This window comes from Bos javanicus, chromosome 23, assembly GCF_032452875.1.
Source record: "Bos javanicus breed banteng chromosome 23, ARS-OSU_banteng_1.0, whole genome shotgun sequence".
NCBI classification, from domain to species: Eukaryota; Metazoa; Chordata; class Mammalia; order Artiodactyla; family Bovidae; genus Bos; species Bos javanicus.
In genome coordinates this window covers 40,021,515-40,039,907 of record NC_083890.1, presented here as the reverse complement: position 1 = coordinate 40,039,907, position 18,393 = coordinate 40,021,515, and the positions used below count along the sequence as shown (strand labels likewise).

Genomic DNA, 18,393 nt, shown 5'->3' with positions numbered 1-18,393 from the left:
CTGCCAGGCAGAAGACTGCGGTGTCTTCCCCGTCATGTTAGATCTGGCCAAAGCATGAAGCACAAGCACCAACCAGCAGCCCTGCTAAAAACCAGTCAAGCTCCTTCAAGCTAAAGCCAATCAGTTAAAACCTTTATCCCAGTGTTTGTGGAGGAGCTTCGTCTGAAACCACATGAGAGGGAAGAGAATCTTCAAATAGGACCACCAAGGGGACGACCACCAGGCAGACAGGCTTATGATCGGGAAGCCACCTAAGCAGTAGAGGTGAAGAGTATGAATTCTGCCCGGCCGCCAGCATTTCAGCATCGTATCAGAGCACATCGATGTGCCCTACAGGGGAGCTTCACTTAGCAAGGGGAGTGGGTAAAGCAGAGTGACAGGGAAATATTGCTTTTAAATGAATGAAATCAACACTAGAGATCAAAGTCTGATCTAGAATACAAATGGATACTTACGTTAACACCACGAGCCAGGCCACTGATGACCAACTGCTCTGCCTAAGAAGACTGGAGGGATTAACAAATACTACACACTCACTGGTTATCCAGGGGGACCGTGTGTGTGTGTGTGTGTGTGTGTGTGTGTGTATAAATATATAAATAAATATATGATAAGCAGGTAGTGATTGGAGAAATTAGAAATGTGTGCCATGGGATGGTAGATGATTAAATGGATACCACTTAGATGCTTCGCAGAGTTGGAGAACAGAGACACCCAGAAGCCTGTAACTGCATCGAAAGCAAGAAGCTCTCTTCTAACGGGCGTTCCTTCACCTGGAGTTTGGAACTGCACTCTCCTGTCACACCCTGCACCTACTGGGGCTTCCAAACAACCGCTCAGAGGAGACTTGCTGCTCAGGCATGTTGTTAACCGACCCACTAACGTGATCCTGTCTGAGCATGAAATGTCTGTCGGGACTCCTCCCAACTTTGCGAGCAAGTGGCAGAATGGGCTGGAGCTTGGGTCCCGGCTGTGGTCCTCCCTGTGCTGCGCTGTCAGGAGCCCCCATAGTTAATCTTAATCTCTAATCTTTTTTTCTTTTTAAAATGTTTGGCCACAGCATGGCACGTGGGATCTTAGTTCCCCAGCCAGGGATTGAACCTGTGCCCTCTGCACCAGAAGGAAGAATTTTAACCATTGTCATGGAAATCCCTTAATCCCTAATCTTAATGATGCTCTTTTCTGTTGTTCTATACTCTACATAGTAATACATCACACTTGTTTTTTCATCTGGCCTTTTCTTGATACTTCATTTTTATAATTAAAAAGAGAGGTCCTTGAAGCGAAAAATCCAGAAATAAACAAAAAAGGTCAAAAGCTTTATTCCTGCAACAGAATACCCAATTTGATATGCTAGAAATCTGACAATTCTCTAGTCATGCTCAAATTCCTCCCGGAGTCATTTAAAGAGGAGAGAGAGAAAGTAACTGTGTAGGGTCTCACCATTGCTATTCAGCGTTTTCATGATAACCTCCATCTGCGCAAATTCGTAGTTATAGTCTGGTTCTGAGGACGCTTCACTGGCCGCGTCCAGGTCGTGCTCCGGCGGGCCTGTCTCTTTCTCAAAGTCTTTCAACCAATCTCGCCGTTTCCTCTTGGGCAAATTAATCCTGTGGGGTTTTTGACCATTAGAGAAAATCAGTGTGTTTCACACTCAGGTAACAGAAAAGACATGTCAGTGAACATAATTGTGAGCACAAGGTGCTTACCTGAAGAAGTGGTTGTTTCCCCACAGGATTCGGTCCCCATGCCACAGCTGGGTGGTGCTGCACACGAGGGTGCCATTGACACAGGACCTGGGGGACACGACGTGGGGGGATGTGTCAGCTCAACAGTAAAGAGCAGAAAACGCCGACCCAGGGGCTCAAGAGGTAAGCGGGGGAGCTCTCTCTAATAGACATAAAGGGCCATGCAGTGTCCTTTATTATCTAAAATAATAATTATTTTAAATAAGGATCACTGCTGAATGATCCTTCTAAAAACTCAGTTTCTCATTCTCACTAGCCATGTGTCAATTCTCAAGAGCCCCACCTCAATGTGTGTGCACGCCTGCTCAGTTGCTAAGTCATGTTCAACTATTTGCGACCCCACGGCCTGTAGCCCCGCCAGGCTCCTCTGTCCGTGGGATTTCCCAGGCGAGGATAATGGAGTGGGTTGCCAATTCCTACTCCAGGGGATCTTCCTGACTCAGGGACTGAATCTGTGTCTGCTGCATTGGCGGGTGGATTCTTTACAGCTGAGCCACCAGGAAAGCCCACACCACCTCGATAGTGGTGGTGAGACCTACCAAAATGGTCTCAGCGGACAGAGAACCTTTCCATGGTCTCACAAAGTTCTACTGAGCAGTGTTATTCTAGAATAAAACTAAAAACAGTTCCAGAGTAAATCAGAGAGAAATATAATAATATTTACTTCTTTTACTTATTACTTCTGTGATCATTTGCATCTTTAGATATACTATTCTAGGTGCTCGCTTATACACACACATACACACAAACATATCATGCTCTTACTACAATAATATAAAAAAGAAAAAGTTATGGAAACTGGTTTGGCAATGTACCCAAGCCAAGAAATTAGCATAGAAGTAATTTCCACTTGGACACATGCCAGGGGTACATGGAGGAAGCAAATATAAAATCTCTTCGCAGGAAATTATGTAGCCTCATCCAGGCCACAAGACTCCTACAAACCGCTGAAGAGGAACAAATCTAAAAAATCATGAACTGCTTTAGGAAGCAAAGTTATCAGCAGATACAACAAACAGTTGGACTGAAGCCCCAACAACATCAAAGAAGAGCATTTCCAAATAAAGGCAATGAAATAAGTAAAAATAAAATTACTAAAGCATATAATGGAGTAAAAACAAAATTCTACCAATAGAGACCAGGCATATCTTAAAAAAGACTTCTTAGACTTCTACAAGTGAAAAACAGAGACACAGATTAACACTCAATAGACTGTAGTTAAGCAGCAGGTAAGACATGCGAAGAGAGACCTGCGGAAGATTCAAGGAAATAATGACTATCCCTTCACCCCACCTCCTTCTCTTGCTATGTCTCCAATCCCATTCCCATCTTCACAATCAAGATTCTCCACCCACTTCCTCACCTCCTAGTCTTCCTTCTTTGTTTACTTTCCTTCCATACCCACAACTGCCTGGTACCCAAACATCCACTGGCTGTTAATGTCTTCCTAACTGCTATGTCCCACAGAAGCTCTTTAGCTTCTATACTGACCTCTTCTTTAAATGTTCTCTTTTCTTGGATTCCATCATTGTACCTTGCCTATATCAGCCCCCTTCATGGATTATCTTCAGATCATCCCATAGACATTGGTTTAACGCTTCCACTATTCATTCTAGATCCACTTTCAAAACAGGCAATACATAACACCCAGCTGTGTATCTTTAGTGTAGGGTCTACAGTGCTAAATCCAACGTGCACCTGGAAATCTTCACACCGATATCCCAAGGACAGCTCAAACTCAAAATATCCCAAACTGAACTCATTACTACTCATTACCTATCATCCTGCAAGCCTGTTCCTCCTCTAATATACCTTATCTTGATTCAGTAGCACCACTGTTTATCTTATTTCTAAGACAGAAACTTAATAGTGCTGACTTCTTTTCCTTTACTGAGTTCCTATGCTGTCTCTGAGCATATCACTAAATCTCGCCAACTCTTACATAATTCTAAAATATATTTTGTTCTTCACTTCTTTTGCTACTGTGCATTCCCATGACAAGAGCATATTCTAAGTCCTGCAAACCCCACATACTTTTATAGTGATCATATTTGCAGGTTATAAAGATCACTTTAGAAGGAGCGCTTAGCTTCCTGTAAAATAACTGTTGTTTCTATACATCCTCCCCCACTAGGCTTTGAGTCACTATTCTTGGACATTCCCAGCACAGAGCCTAGAGCAAGTATACTGAATGAATGAACCACTGGCCTCAGGTCATAGGAAAGGAGGAGACTGAGCATGGTGGGAACGGAAGAAAAGTAGGGTAAAAAGACTTGGAGGTAAAATCAGGTACAAGGAAATCTCCTGAATAAGATCATTTTCAGATATAGAGTTGAAAGAGAAAGTGATTAAACTGTCACGCTGTGTGTGTGTGTGTGTGTGCATGTGTATATACACACGTAATTTTGTCAATTAAAAAAGTAGGAAAAAAACCCCAGAGCTTCTAATGGAGGGGTATAGCACAAAGTTCAATTTTATTTGAACTTGGAATAAATAAAAATTAAGGACTAGTATCACCTTATCATTAAATATGTTAACAATATATCACTTTAACATAAGAACTACAGATTTCATGAATCACGCATGTTGATGGTTTCAGTCTCAGGTTTTCATCACTTGGAAATGTATACGGCTGATATTAACAGAGTAATTTGACAAGAATGTCGTTTTCTTCATAAGAACATATGTTCTGAATTATAATGCTGTGCGTTAATGAATATTGTTTTAAGACTTCATTTTATACGTGCTTATAAAATAATGGAAGACATCATTTAGTAGAAAATAAAAAGTAAATATATTACCCTGTCAAATCTCAAATTTTTACATATTATAGCTTAGCTTAGGAATTCTTCATATAATGGGGTTATCTGATTTTAACTGCTTTTCATATAATGCATTATATGGGTAACAACTAACTTTATTCAATATTTATGTGTGTCAGGCACTGAGGGAAGTGATTTGTATGTTTTGTCTACCATTAGCCTAGGAGTCGGACACGACTGAGCGACTTCACTTTCACTTTTCACTTTCATGCATTGGAGAAGGAAATGGCAACCCACTCCAGTGTTCTTGCCTGGAGAATCCCAGGGACGGGGGTGCCTGGTGGGCTGCTGTCTATGGGGTCACACAGTCGGACACAACTGAAGTGACTTAGCAGCAGTAGCAGCCTTATTTATCACATGAGGGAATTGAAGATTAGATAAAAGAGGTATCTTATCTAAGATCACCCAGCTAGTAAAGGCAGAATCAGCCACGCCGAAGCTGGTGCTCTAAATTTTGCTTACACAGCTCTCTATAAGCAGAAAGCAAAAGCTAGTGTGGCCTTAACTTTGATAACTGAACAAACAGAAAGGGGCAGTCTACTCCTGAAAATGAGGCACTTAAGCTATGTTAAGGTACTTTTATTTTTTTGTTCTTCTCTACCATCTCTTTATTTTTATTATTTTAAAATTAATTTTTATTGGAGTCTAGGGCTTCCCAGGTGGCTCAGCAGTAAAGAACCTGCCTGCCAATGCAGGAGACACAAGTTTAATCCCTGAGTCTGGAAGATCCCCTGGAGAAGGAAGTGGCAACCGAATACTCCAGTATTCTTGCCTGGAAAACTCCATGGACAGAGGCGCCTGGTGGGCTACAGTCTATGGGGTTTAAGGAGCTGGACAGGACTTAGCTACTCAACGACGACAATAGTTGCTTTACAATGTTCTGTTAGTTTCTGCTGTATGGCAAGGTAAATCAGCCATGTGGATACATATATCCCCTCTTCCTTGGACTGCCTTCCCATGTAGGTCCTCATAGAGCATTTAAGTAGAGCTCCCTGAGCTACGCGGTAGGCTCTCATTAGTTATCTATACGGTACTTTTCTTACCGTGCATTTTCTTTTGGAGTGAGGCTGACCTCTCCATCAGAGCCAATGTCGATCTCACAGTGCTCAGGCTGAATTCCTATCCCAAAGAGCTGGATGTCCTGAGAGGTGTCGGCACCTACCCTGGTGTGGTCCTGGTAACAGATTGTTCAAGACAGAAACACGTACACTTGCAGGTAACTCAGTAAAAGTTTATCACAGTCAATTTGAATAACCCAACAGACCACGGATAACAACATTAGGTGAACCAGACAGGAGATGCGAGATCTGGTGCATTGTAGGTCAAAAGCTTACCTTAACACTCTAAATTTAAAACATGTTTAAACACTATAGGAAAAAATACAAAACAAAACCCTAATCAACAGTGATTAGCTAATATTTTGGAACATAAAGAAGTCAGATTTGACAATAGAAAACCTTGAGCTCCAATTTTAACTTGATGACTATTTATGTGACCATGGCCAAGCCATTTCATTCTAAGCCTGTCCCCCCCTCCTCCCGCAAAACCAAAACAGTATTATTATGATCTAATGAATAGGATTCTTTCTCAAGAATCACTTGAATTAACAGTGAAAGTCTTTGAGAAAAGCTATATAAATTCAAGAAACACTGAAAATAGTTTCATGGAGAATCATATTTTCAACTTTTAAAATGATAAACAAAAGTTGAGTTGCTAATACTAAATTACAGAGTATTCATGCCTGTGGGTTATACAGTGTACACGTTAGCATGATTCTTAAGTACTTCAAAACTCAGACATGTGAGGACTGTGATTCCTGCTGGTTGGGCCCAGTGTGCAGCCCCTTTGCCTGTTCTGTTGCTCTAAAAGTCATGCAGTCTCTGTGACAATAAAAAGACTTCCCTGTTCAACGAGAAAGCGCAGTGCATGGTCTTTCAAAATCAAGAATTCAGAAACAATCCCTTACCGCTTCATCCTTTCCTAAATGAACAGATCTTAAGTCTGTGAGCGGACTCTCAGTAAGTCAGGGGCTATTTATGTCATATTTGTTTCTGGAAAAAGTAGAATAACAAGGATTCTAGAAGACTGAGGCTCCTTTCTTCACTTCAAGTTTATTCTCCACTGCATTCTGCATATTCACGAGGCAGCTCAGAATCCCTAACGAAGGAGTTTGACAACCGCTGCAGTGACTGCTGCAGTATGGTCAGTGACATGACCTTGAGGCCACAGGGCCAAACCCCAAAGCACACACCCATCTCCACACCTGAGGGTGATCATGGGACCAAGAGTTACTTCCTAAGGACGCAGGTTTAGAAGGGATGGATATGGAAGAATCCTAGGGAAAAACCCTAGCTGTGTAATTTCCCATCATAGTCCGCTTTAGGCTTGTGCTGACCTCAAGATCCCCTTAGGATTACTCAGACGCATAATGGTGACTCTCCAGAGCTTCTCAGAATCCTGTCGCCATAGCCAGAGATCACCCTGACACCCCTGGTGGCTCCCCCTGCCCCTCTGAAATCAGCCCAGCTAGGCAGCCCCAGTATAATATTGGTTGGTCCAGAAGTTTGTCAGGGGTCTTTCCATAACATCTTATGGAAAAGATGTTTGGCCAACCCAAACTTTTTGGCTGACGCAATACAAAACAGCTAGTTCTCACTCAGTGGTAACCCGACTGAACTACCATTCCTCTTACTTTTAATGAGAGCTAAGCTGGATACAAAAAGCAAGATCATGGGGACAGGTACCCAGACCCAAGTGGGATCGTACACGAAGGAATCAGGATGGCAGCTATCTGCTCATATACTTCTTACCTTTAAATAATAAACCAGAAGTTCGTTGAGAGCAGGGTCTGCGTTCAGGTTGACCAAGTAGCACTTGTCATCTCCCACTTTGATACCAGAAGTCTCCAGGGAGATCCCCATGCTTTCAAGTTGCCGCTGCCTCTCCTGTGCAGAGACACACAAAAGCAGGAAAGCTCTGTGTGTTGCTCGAGTCAGGAGATGTACCAATGGAAAGTCACTATTTCTGGGGACAACGCCAGTGAAACGACACATTCTACTCAGCTCAACCAAGTTTCTGAGCGTCTAAGACATGTGACATCTTGTGTCAGTGTCATAGGAGCACCAAGGGTAAACCAGGTACCGGCCTGCCCTTAAGGGGCTTCCAGTCCAGTGGAGGGGATGAGACCACAGGGCTAGAGATGAAAGAGGAGAGCCCCGAGCCTCTGAAGAGGAACACCGTGCTGCGGGACTTCAAAGGACGGAGATTGTGATGGGTTAAGAGTCCAGGAAAGGCTTCAGGAAGAGAATACATTTGAGATGGTTCTTGAGGCACAAGAAGAATTTCAAGAGGAAGAAACGGGGGAGTTGCAAGGTAAGGGCAGAGGGAAGTACAGTGAGGACTCAGGATGCGGTGGATGAACGCAGGTGTCAAGAACCCCTAGTCCAAGGACCCCACGTATAACACAGGGAGCGCTGCTCAATGTTATGGGCAGTCTGGAGAGGAGGGGAGTTGGGGGAAAATGGATACGTGTATAAGTATGGCTGAGTTGCTCTGCTGTGCACCCGAAACTGTTACAACATTGTTAATCGGCTAGACTTCAATGTAAAATAAAAAGTTAAAAAAAGAAAAGAATCCCTAGTCAATGTGGGAAAGTAGTGGGAGATGGGGCTGGAAGAGCAGGCCTCTCCTTTTTGCAGAGGGCCTTGAATTCATTCGGGCTTCCCTGGTGGCTCAGAGGTTAAAGCGTCTGCCTCTAATCCGGGAGACCTGGGTTCGATCCCTGGGTCAGGAAGATCCCCTGGAGAAGGCAATGGCAACCCACCCCAGTATTCTTGCCTGGAGAATCCCATGGACGGAGGAGCCTGGTGGGCTACAATCCATGGGGTCACAAAGAGTCGGACACCACTGAATGACTTAACTTTCACTTTCACTTTGAATTCATTCAAGTTATTCATGAAATGTTTTTTGTGTTAGGTACTAACCTAGGGCTGGGAATACAAGAGCAAACAAAACATAGTTACTTCTTTCACCAAAAATTATATTCTAGTGGAAGGACACAGACCATAACAAAATAGACAGGTAAAATACAGAATTTCCTAAGGTGATATGTGCTATGAAGAAAAATAAAGCCAAGTAGGAGTTACAGAAAGTTAGGTGTGTGCTTGTGATATCTAAAAAAACATAAGCAGAAGGCTGGCCCAGGTTCCAGTTACTGATTTCCAGCTACCTGATTGGGATGGTTCAATACTTACAAGTGGTCAGTGAGATGAAAATGTCATGAAATGCACAGTGTAGAATTCACATCTCACGCATACAGACACTCACACATGTGTGCATGCTCAGTCCTTGCTTTTTATCTCAAATAAATTTCATAACAGCATTTTCTAATGAGCCAAAGAATCAAACACATTGAAAAGCCTATGATGTGTTGCTGCTGCTAAGTCACTTCAGTTGTGTCCGACTCTGTGTGACCCCATAGACGGCAGCCCACCAGGCTCCCCCGTCCCTGGGATTCTCCAGGCAAGAACACTGGAGTGGGTTGCCATTTCCTTCTCCAATGCATGAAAGTGAAAAGTGAAAGTGAAGTCGCTCAGTTGTGTCCGACTCTTCACAACCCCATGGACTGCAGCCCACCAGGCTCCTCCATCCATGGGATTTTCCAGGCAAGAGTACTATTATAAATTCTCTGCCAATGCTTTGCCAGGTGATCTGAAATCACAGATTTTTGTTTAAAATGTGAAAAGCAGGACACATTAAAGATGATTCCTATACCATGCCTGCACAAATTTTGAACTCTCTTCTAGCAAACACAGGGACCAAGTAGTAATTGATATAAGACAATGAAGTCAGTGTCTAAAAATGGATTTTTGTAGGCTCTAGTTCAGTAGAAAAAGCTCCTTAAGGCTTTTTTTTTTTTTTTTTCCTGGCTGTCTTTTTTTTTTTCTGGCTGTCTCGGGTCTTAGTTACAGCGTGCAGGATTTTCAATTGCAGCACGCAGGGTCTAGTTCCCTGACCAGGAATTGAATCCGTGTTCCTGCATTGGGAGCACAGAGTCTTACTCAACGGACCACTAGTGAAATCCCCTTAGGATTCTTTGAGGATGACAAGTCGTTTTACAGAAAAGATGGCAAATGAAGAAGAATCACTGTAGCACAGGGAACGATACTCGATATCCTGTGTGATAAGCCATAATGGAAAAAAAAAATTTTTTAAAGAATGTCTATATGTGTATAACTGAGTCACTTTGCTATATGGCACAACACTCTATGTCAACTGTACTTCCAAAAAAAAAAAAAAAAATCACGGTATTTTAGGCCCGGGTTATTAAGCTACCTGTGCAATTTCTTCTGTTTTCCTGAGCTTCTCTTCCCAAGTCACTGTTAGCTCTTTTATCAGCTTTTCAGACTCTTCCAGCTTCTCTTTCAGTTCAGGGGCCTTCATAGCCTTTAAAATGAAAGCAGAGATATCTGATTTTCTCATTTGTTCCAGCATTATGTACAAGACAATCCCTTATTGTCCTTCTTAAGAGGTTATCAACTGTCTGTTGGAAGCAATTAAGCCACACACTGTCAGGGGGGTTTTTAGATCTTTATTAATCAAATGATGTGAAAGAATAAATGGCTGCTCCTCTTAAAGCCAGAAAAAAGAAATTCCAGTGCCCTGAATTAAAATGATATAAATCGTCCCAGAGTAATTTTATCCATCATACTTAAATTTCACATTTAAAGACCTCAAAGATGCTAAAGTTCACCTTCAAAATAGCAAAGTATGAGAACAAATTACTTGACTAGATTTGTTTTTCAATAAAACAAAGACCAACACACATCACTAATAAACACATCCCAGTTATATTAACCTACCAGCAAAGGTAGAGACTCTTCTCAATCATTTTAAAATTTGAGTCTGGGCCATTTGAACTACTTTTCTTACTGATGGTAATAAACTTAGCATGCTTATTACTCACTTGGAAATAGGACATCTGGTTAAAAAGGCAGTAATTTCCCTCTGAGTTTGCTCAGTGAGAATAATTAAGAGGTCTAAATATAGACATGCAGCTTAAGAAATCTCGGAGGGCCTTTCCTTGGCCCCCATATGTTTTTATGACACTCTGTAGTAACATGAAACATGAGGCTCTGCAAAGGATAACCCTACAAACAAGAAAGATGGCAGAACTCGGACTGGAAGCTGAAGTGGCGATGATGTGGGTCTGGCTGAGGATGTTGTTAACTGTGTCTCACTGTGTTAACAGAACCTGAGAGTGACATTCAGTGCTGGGTCCAAGGGGACACACATGAAAATTCTATGTGAAGTCTAAGCATCAAAGAATTGATGCTTTTGAACTGTGGTGCTGGAGAAGACTCTTGAGAGTCCCTTGGACAGCAGGGAGATCAAACCAGTCAATCCTAAAGGAAATCAACCCGAATATTCACTGGAAGGACTCATGCTGAAGCTGAAGCTCCAGTACTTTGGCCACTTGATGCAAAGAGCCGACTCATTAGAAAAGATCCTGATGCTGGGGAAAGATTGAAGGCAGGAGGAGCCAGGGACAACAAAGGATGAGATGATTGGATGGCATCACTGACTCAATGGATGTGAGTTTAAGCAAACTCCAGGAGATAGTGAAGGACAGGGAAGCCTGGCATGCCACAGTCCATGGAGTTGCAAAGAGTCAAACACGACTGAGCTATGACGTGAACCTGCTGTGGTTCCTCTGGTCTACCCCTTTGGCCAGGCACTGTTCTGGCTACCAGGCCTGGATTACAGGGTCACAGCAGAAATGCAGATTCAGAGACAGGAGGGAGGACAGAGATGATCCACCTACAGACAAACTCCAGAGTCATCATGCTCCTCCGAGGAACGACTCTCATCACAGTTTATCAGCATTTTAATTTTCCAAGTGTTCTACCACCCTGCTTGGCATCAATGAAAAACAAATTAAGCTTGAGGCGCTCAGTGATGATTAGAATGATAATAAAAAAGAGCACCATTTATTGAGCACTTCCCATGGGCAACCCATTGTGCTAAGTGCTTTCCAGTATCGCTGTTGTACTAGGGATAAACACAATTAATAAAACATGCTTCCTGCACTTGAGGAACCGGTGGCCCAGAAGAGGAGAAAGACATGTAAGCAAACAGTTACAATGCAGCTCCATGATCAGCAGTAGGTAGAATCTTCAGGTCCCTAGCTCTGACCTCCCTTTGTTTGTGGGGTCAGAAGACAGCAGTAGGAAGGAAGGTGAACTCAGAAGCCTGGGGTACACACCCGAGTCCTGGCAGGCAGAAGCATGTAACCGAAGTTGAGGCACTTGGCCCCCATCTAGTGCAGTGAGACAGTGCCTCCCCTGGCAACAGCTATTGGGAAGTGGGTATGATTATGAAGTCTGGGTAAAGCCAAGGAAAGATGGTAACAATGTAAATGTGATTTGGTTCCCTGCCAGGAGCTGATACAAATGAACCAAATACAAAATGAATTACTCCTAATGCTAATTATTCTTGACTACCTTGTCTGCCCGACTTAATAACGAGATGATACAGAGCTAACCTCTCTGAAAATGGCAAGGCCATGTGGAAGTTGTCATCTACAATGTTAATCAAAGCAGCATCTTTGGGTCTTAGGATTTCACACTGGAAGAGTGTGAAGGGCCAACTGACTGCCTGAAACAGTCAGGCAGTGGCAGCAAGTCTCTTAACTGTCTGCTTCCTCGACTGTCAGTGCCTAGGATGCAGCCTTGCATTTCATGTTCGTTGTCCTCCCCATGCTTAGCACGGAGAAGATGCTCATCGGCTCAGCACTGCTGAAGGACATGAGGGGAGCTGAACTGCGAGCGAGCTCATCTTCAACACTCAGATACCAGGAGCCAGGGAGCCGGATCACAGGGAGTGCTGGGCTCACCATACCTCAGCCTGTGAGAGCTGCTCCCTCAGTTTCTCCACCTCTTCCCGCAGTTCCCGGATGACCTTCGCGTTGGGATCCTCATTCACGACGGCATGGTTAACGATCCTTTTGGCTCGATCTGCGTATCTCAGCGTGGAGAGGGTCTCTTCGTAGTTGTCTGCTGCTGGGCTAATGGTGGCGATCATGGAGGTCTGGCTGTTGCCCCCCAGATTGTCCTGCAACATATTTCAAATAGCATCTTAGAAACAGGGCCTGTTCCAGGCACAACGCAAGAGGGAAGCGGCAAATGTGTGCAGATGACCTTCTCTGTGAAGAGAACCTGATGTGGAAACGGGCTTGTATTTCACAAAAAATTTTGTGACAAGAGAACGGTGATCTCTCTCTATTCACATCAAAGCACAATGCCTGTCAAACAGCCTTACAATGGAAAAATGGCAACGGGAACGAGCCTTCGTCCTTGCGTGTTTAGAGATCATAGTAACACTACTGTCAGAAGTTCGCTGTGTTGTCTTTGGTTAGCTTTGCACACATCTCTCAGCTGTCACCACTGAAACAGCCAATTTCTAGTTGGAAAAGAACACGAGAGCAATAAATTACCTTAAGCAGCCAAGTGAGGACTGAGTCGCGATAAGGCACAAATTTGTTTTTACCCTTGCCAGCTGCCTGGTCAGCCAGCGATGAGATAACCAACCCCAAGGTTGTAAGTGATCTGCCAAGAGAAAAAGAAAAAACTTAGTTTTATGGAGAATTTATTTTGTTTATATAATAATCCTTCCAGGTACTAAGTATAAAATTATGCAAAACAGTAAGTCCTTAAAGTTGATCTCATCAAGTCTTCATTCGTGGAGAAGCTGAGAAAATGAAAAACAAAAAGTAACTCCTTTAGTTTAAAAGAATGAATTTAGAATCCCTGTAGAATCTATTTTGTTCAAGAAACAGGAGCTGTGAAACATTTCAGAACCTGGAAACATACATTTAAAAGATTCCTCAAGAGAATTATAATTTACTCTGAATATTATGTTTAAAGTCTCAACCATCTGCTCTTTGAGTCTAACCAGGACTACTCTGGCCTCTGATTTTCTAGGAGTAACCACGTAACTTGTAAAGCATACTTCCATCACAGGTTACAAGGTATATCCTGTTCATCTGCTTAAAGCTGGCAAGCTTTTTTCAATGTGGAGTTACCACAGTTTAACAAAAACAAAGAACCACCCAAACAGAATCCTGGAAGCCTTCCCAGGCCTACTGAGTCACAACCAGTTAAAGGTATCTCCAGGCGATTCACGTGCACATTAAATTTTGAGAAGCGCTGGCTGAACAATACCCAAAGTGATACATACATTCAGCTGCCAGACCTATGAGTCTCAAAATCGTGCTGGGACCAGCAGCATCAACATGACCTGAGACCTTGTTAGAAACACACTATCTCCAGACCCATGCAGACTAAGTCAGGAAACTGAGCTTCAACAAGCCTTCCAGAAGATTCTAATGCAAGTAGAGTCTGAGAACCACTGGTGTAGGCTAATGAACTTCCCTTGGTGGAAGTGAAAGTGTTAGTCACTCAGTTGTGTCCAACTCTGTGACCCCATGGACTGCAGCCCGCCATGCTCCTCTATCCATGGGCTTCTCCAGGCAAGAATACTGGATCGGGTTGCTGTGCCCTCCTCCAGGGGATCTTCCTGACCCAGGGCTCAAACCCACCTCTCTTATGTCTCCTGCATTGGCAGGCAGGTTCTCTACCACCTGCGCCACCTGGGAACCTCCACTGGTGGTTAATACATATTCTCTGTACTTGGAAAAAAGATCACCATGGAAACAACAGATTGTGGTGTTGAAGAATGAAGGACAGCCTCATATCATAGTTAAGGATTAACTGTTCTTTTAAAAGAAATCAACTGGACTCCAAGTTTAGCAGCCAGAAAAGATCAGTCTCAGGACATCTCTCGGGACTGCTAGGAAGGTAACATGATACCACAAAGACAAAAGGTTTTGTAAATGATGAAAAAATTAAATGCTATTACTTATTTATAAAAACCAGGAAGATCAGCAGGCGACTAGAGGTTAGCAAGTGAACGACAACACAGCTTTCTTCCTAACGTTAACAGTAGATTTCCATTAAATAAGCTGAAGGGAGTAAAACTGTATTTCCCACAAAATAACATTCCCCAAAGGTGAGTCACTGGAGAAGTCACTGAAATACAAAGCAATGCAGAAAAGGAGCCAGAATTTTAATAACTAACAGCCGTTACTGCTAAGTGACATAAAGATGTACATCATAATTGACAAATTTAAAAGTTAAACAAATCCACCCCAAGAGAAACAAAAACATATGTCCATACAAAAACTTGCATAAGAATTTCATAGCAGTGATAGTCACAACAGCCAAAAGTGTGGAACCAGCTCAAATGTCCACTGAATAATGAAGGGAAGAATAAAATGCAATATGTCCTTGCAGTGGAGCAGTATTCAGCCGTATGAGAGGAATGACGTTCTGACACGTGCGATAACATGAAGAACCTTGAAAATGTAAGAGAAAGAAGCCAAACAAAAAAAGCCACTGTCCTGGGTTATACAGTGCTCCCCACCATCCAATTCATGTCCAGCAGAGCCTCAGGTGTGTCCTCTTTTGAAAATAAGGTCCTTGCATAGTTATTGGGTTAGCCAGAAAGTTCATTCAATTAGTGACTACGTTGTTAAATAAAGTTCTTGGTGAAAATGTCTTTTACTTTTCTTAAAGCTGAATGAGGAACTTCCCTAGTAGTACAGTGGATGAGAATCTGCCTGCCAATGCAGGGGACATGGGTTCAATCCCTGGTCCAGGAAGGGAGGTCCCCAACCAATGGCTAACAATTTTAAGAAAGAAAAATGTGCATGACCTATATGAAATAGAGGAAAAAAGAGTTCAATACAAGGCAAAAACATGTTTCTGGCTAGATAAAGAATATAGGGCATTTTTCACATTTTGCAACTATTGAAATGGAATTCTCATTTGGAAGCAATCCTTTGGACTATCCTGATTTTTAATACCCAAATGCAGCAGAAATTACTTTAATTCATACCATCCATAAAGAGCTCAGTGACTCAAGAGTCAATATCAGCAACTCTGAGGTTAACAGTGGTCCTACAGCTCTATATAACTGAACAAGTTTATATATAAGCTCTATATAACTATACAAGCCAACAAAGGTCCATCTAGTTAAAGTTGTGATTTTTTCCAGTAGTCATGTATGGATGTGAGAGTTGGACTATAAAGAAAGCTGAGCGCCGAAGAATTGATGCTTTTGAACTGTGGTGTTGGAGAAGACTCTTGAGAGTCCCTTGGACTGCAAGGAGATCCAACCAGTCCATCCTAAAGGAGATCAGTCCTGAATATTCATTAGAAGGACTGATGCTGAAGCTGAAACTCCAATACTTTGGCCACCTGATGCGAAGAACTGACTCATTGGAAAAGACCCTGATGCTGGGAAAGATGGAAGGCAGGAGGCAAAGGGGATGACAGAGGATGAGATAATTGGATGGGATCACCGACTCAATGGACGTGAGTTTGAGCAAACTTTGGCAGTTGATGATGGACAGGGAAGCCTGGCGTGCTACAATCCATGAGGTCGCAAAGAGTCGGACACAACTGAGCAACTGAACTGACAGCTCTATATAACTTGCTCAGTTAGAGAAGCTTATCACTCACAGAGGCCACACTCTTTACCTAATAGTGTGGACATCCTCAAAACAAGAACTTCATCTAAACCTATTATGCTCTCCTTGGAACAAAAAGAAATAAGCTGCAGAGTGAGTGGGACTCAGTGATGACTGAGAGGTCACCAGATCACCAGTGACAAGGGGTCCGTGCCAACACTCCCTACCAAGTCTCACCTAGAAGCAGTGATCTAGGGGCTTCTAGAATCCTAAACACCATTTGAAAGTTCAATGTCTGAAAGTTGAACACCAGGCTTATATATTTTAATGGGAATTTTACTTCCAGGGATCTTAAAATATAACAAAATCACTAATTATGGATCCTGGTAGTCCTGTCGTCTTAACCTGGAGGCAAATGAACAGCTCACAGATATCAGAATGGGTGGGAGTTCCTTGGTCAATTTTAGGGGCTGAAAAGGAATCTTTCTAATTCTAGCAGATCACTGTTCCTTTTCTGAACTTGTTGGAGGTACAGATGGTGTGTGTGCGTGCGTGCTTAATTGCTTCAGTCATATCTGATCCTGTGCTACCCCATGGACTACAGTCCACCAGGCTCCTCTGTCCATGGGATTCTCCAGGCAAGAATACTGGAGTGGGTTCCCATTCCCTCCCGCAGGGGATCATCCTGACCCAGGGACTGAACCGGCATCTCTTATGTCTCCTGCATTGAGTGGCGGATTCTTTACCACTAGTGCCACCTGGGAAGCCTGGAGATAGTGAGGAAGCTCCTAATCGGTAAATCTCTCACCATAAATTCTTGGCCATGGTGCTGGGGAGGAGAAGGGAGAGGGGCTGGCTGAGAACAAGGAAGACTTAAGCCAGGAGATGACATCTATAAACAACTATCTATAAAAAGGGAGAATTCGGGACCAAAAAGAAAGTAAATAAAACTTAGGTGGATCAAAAGCAAAATAAAGTAACTCATTGAAAAAAAATTGTCATATTCCAACTTTTTTTTTTTTGCTTTTCTTTTGTCTAGTCAAAGCTATGGTTTTTCCAGTAGTCATGTATGGATGTGAGAGTTGGACTATAAAGAAAGCCGAGTGCTGAAGAACTGATGCTCTTGAACTGTGGTGTTGGAGAAGAGTTTTGAGAGTCCCTTGGACTGCAAGGAGATCCAACCAGTCCATCCTAAAGGAAATCAGTCCTGAATATTCATTGGAAGGACTGATGCTGAAGCTGAAACTCCAGTACTTTAGCCACCTGATGCAAAGAACTGACTCATTGGAAAAGACCCTGATGCTGGGAAAGACTGAAGGCGGGAGAAGAAGGGGATGACAGAGGACGAGATGGTTGAATGGCATCACCGACTCAACGGACAAGAGTTTGAGCAAGCTCCGGAAGCTGGTGATGGACAGGGAAGCCTGGCATGCTGCAGTCCATGGGGTCGCAAAGAGTTGGGCACGACTGAGCGACCGAACTGAACTGATACCTTCCTTAAACCTAGTTCCCTTGAAACTCTAACCATCAGATTCCTTCCCATAGGAGTAGATATGATGTGACGTGAGTTACCTGTATTGTCTAGGATGGATTTCAAATTTATTTTACCATGTTTCCAGTTACTTTTTTCTAAGATCCTAAGTGTAGTACTTATGAAAGTTTATCAGAGCCAGGTGTGTATTTCTCTTTCTATAGATTGTGACCACCTCAGGAGCAGAGATGACTGTGCCTTGCTTAAAACATGCACGCATTCAATATTTGCCAAATTACAGGGAATCTAGAATACACAGAAGAACAGAACATGAACCTCTTTCTACAAAGGACTAATTCAACGATGGTTTTGGTACACTCTGTGGCTATTGGCCCAATACTCATTTTCCCTTTTCTCACTTGCTAATGGACACTTGAATATGCTGGGAAGCACACGTCAAGCTAAGAACTCTACAGAGTCCTCTGCAGCTTGGAGAAGCCATGAAACACAGTTCTGGCCAATGAGATGCAGAGAGGGAGACATTTGTGGGAGGGGCTTCTAAGCAAGTTATGGTTCTCTGGATAAAAAAGCACATATTCAGCTTATAGAAGCTAGAGGTCCTTCCCCATCTTGTTTGGAACAAAGATGTGGATACGATGCCTAAAATAGTAGAGCTGCCTTGGGGTCAGGAGAACCACATGAACACACACTAAGGTTAGTACAGCTGTGTGCCTGATGGCATTTCTCAGGTGCTGGACCAACCTCTGGACTTCTTTTTAAGTAAGAAGGATGAACTTGTCACTTGGTTGTCACTGGAGTGGT

General features: G+C 43.0%; 1 protein-coding gene across 9 annotated transcripts in view; it reads right to left on the bottom strand.

The window, feature by feature from the left end:
- KIF13A (kinesin family member 13A) overlaps positions 1-18,393 on the bottom strand; it is a 202,737-nt gene that overhangs the window by 51,278 nt on the left and 133,066 nt on the right. For 5 of the 9 annotated variants that reach the window (XM_061398778.1, XM_061398770.1, XM_061398771.1 and 2 more), the window contains exons 10-17: positions 13,065-13,176; positions 12,470-12,682; positions 9,905-10,015; positions 7,381-7,515; positions 5,614-5,744; positions 1,710-1,796; positions 1,444-1,610; positions 132-251 (exon numbers count right to left, since the gene is read on the bottom strand). In XM_061398778.1, the coding sequence (XP_061254762.1) occupies positions 132-251; positions 1,444-1,610; positions 1,710-1,796; positions 5,614-5,744; positions 7,381-7,515; positions 9,905-10,015; positions 12,470-12,682; positions 13,065-13,176 (1,076 nt within the window). The remainder of the gene's footprint in view (positions 1-131; positions 252-1,443; positions 1,611-1,709; positions 1,797-5,613; positions 5,745-7,380; positions 7,516-9,904; positions 10,016-12,469; positions 12,683-13,064; positions 13,177-18,393) is intronic. The other 4 variants (XM_061398773.1, XM_061398775.1, XM_061398776.1 and 1 more) reach the window with 1 other exon arrangement.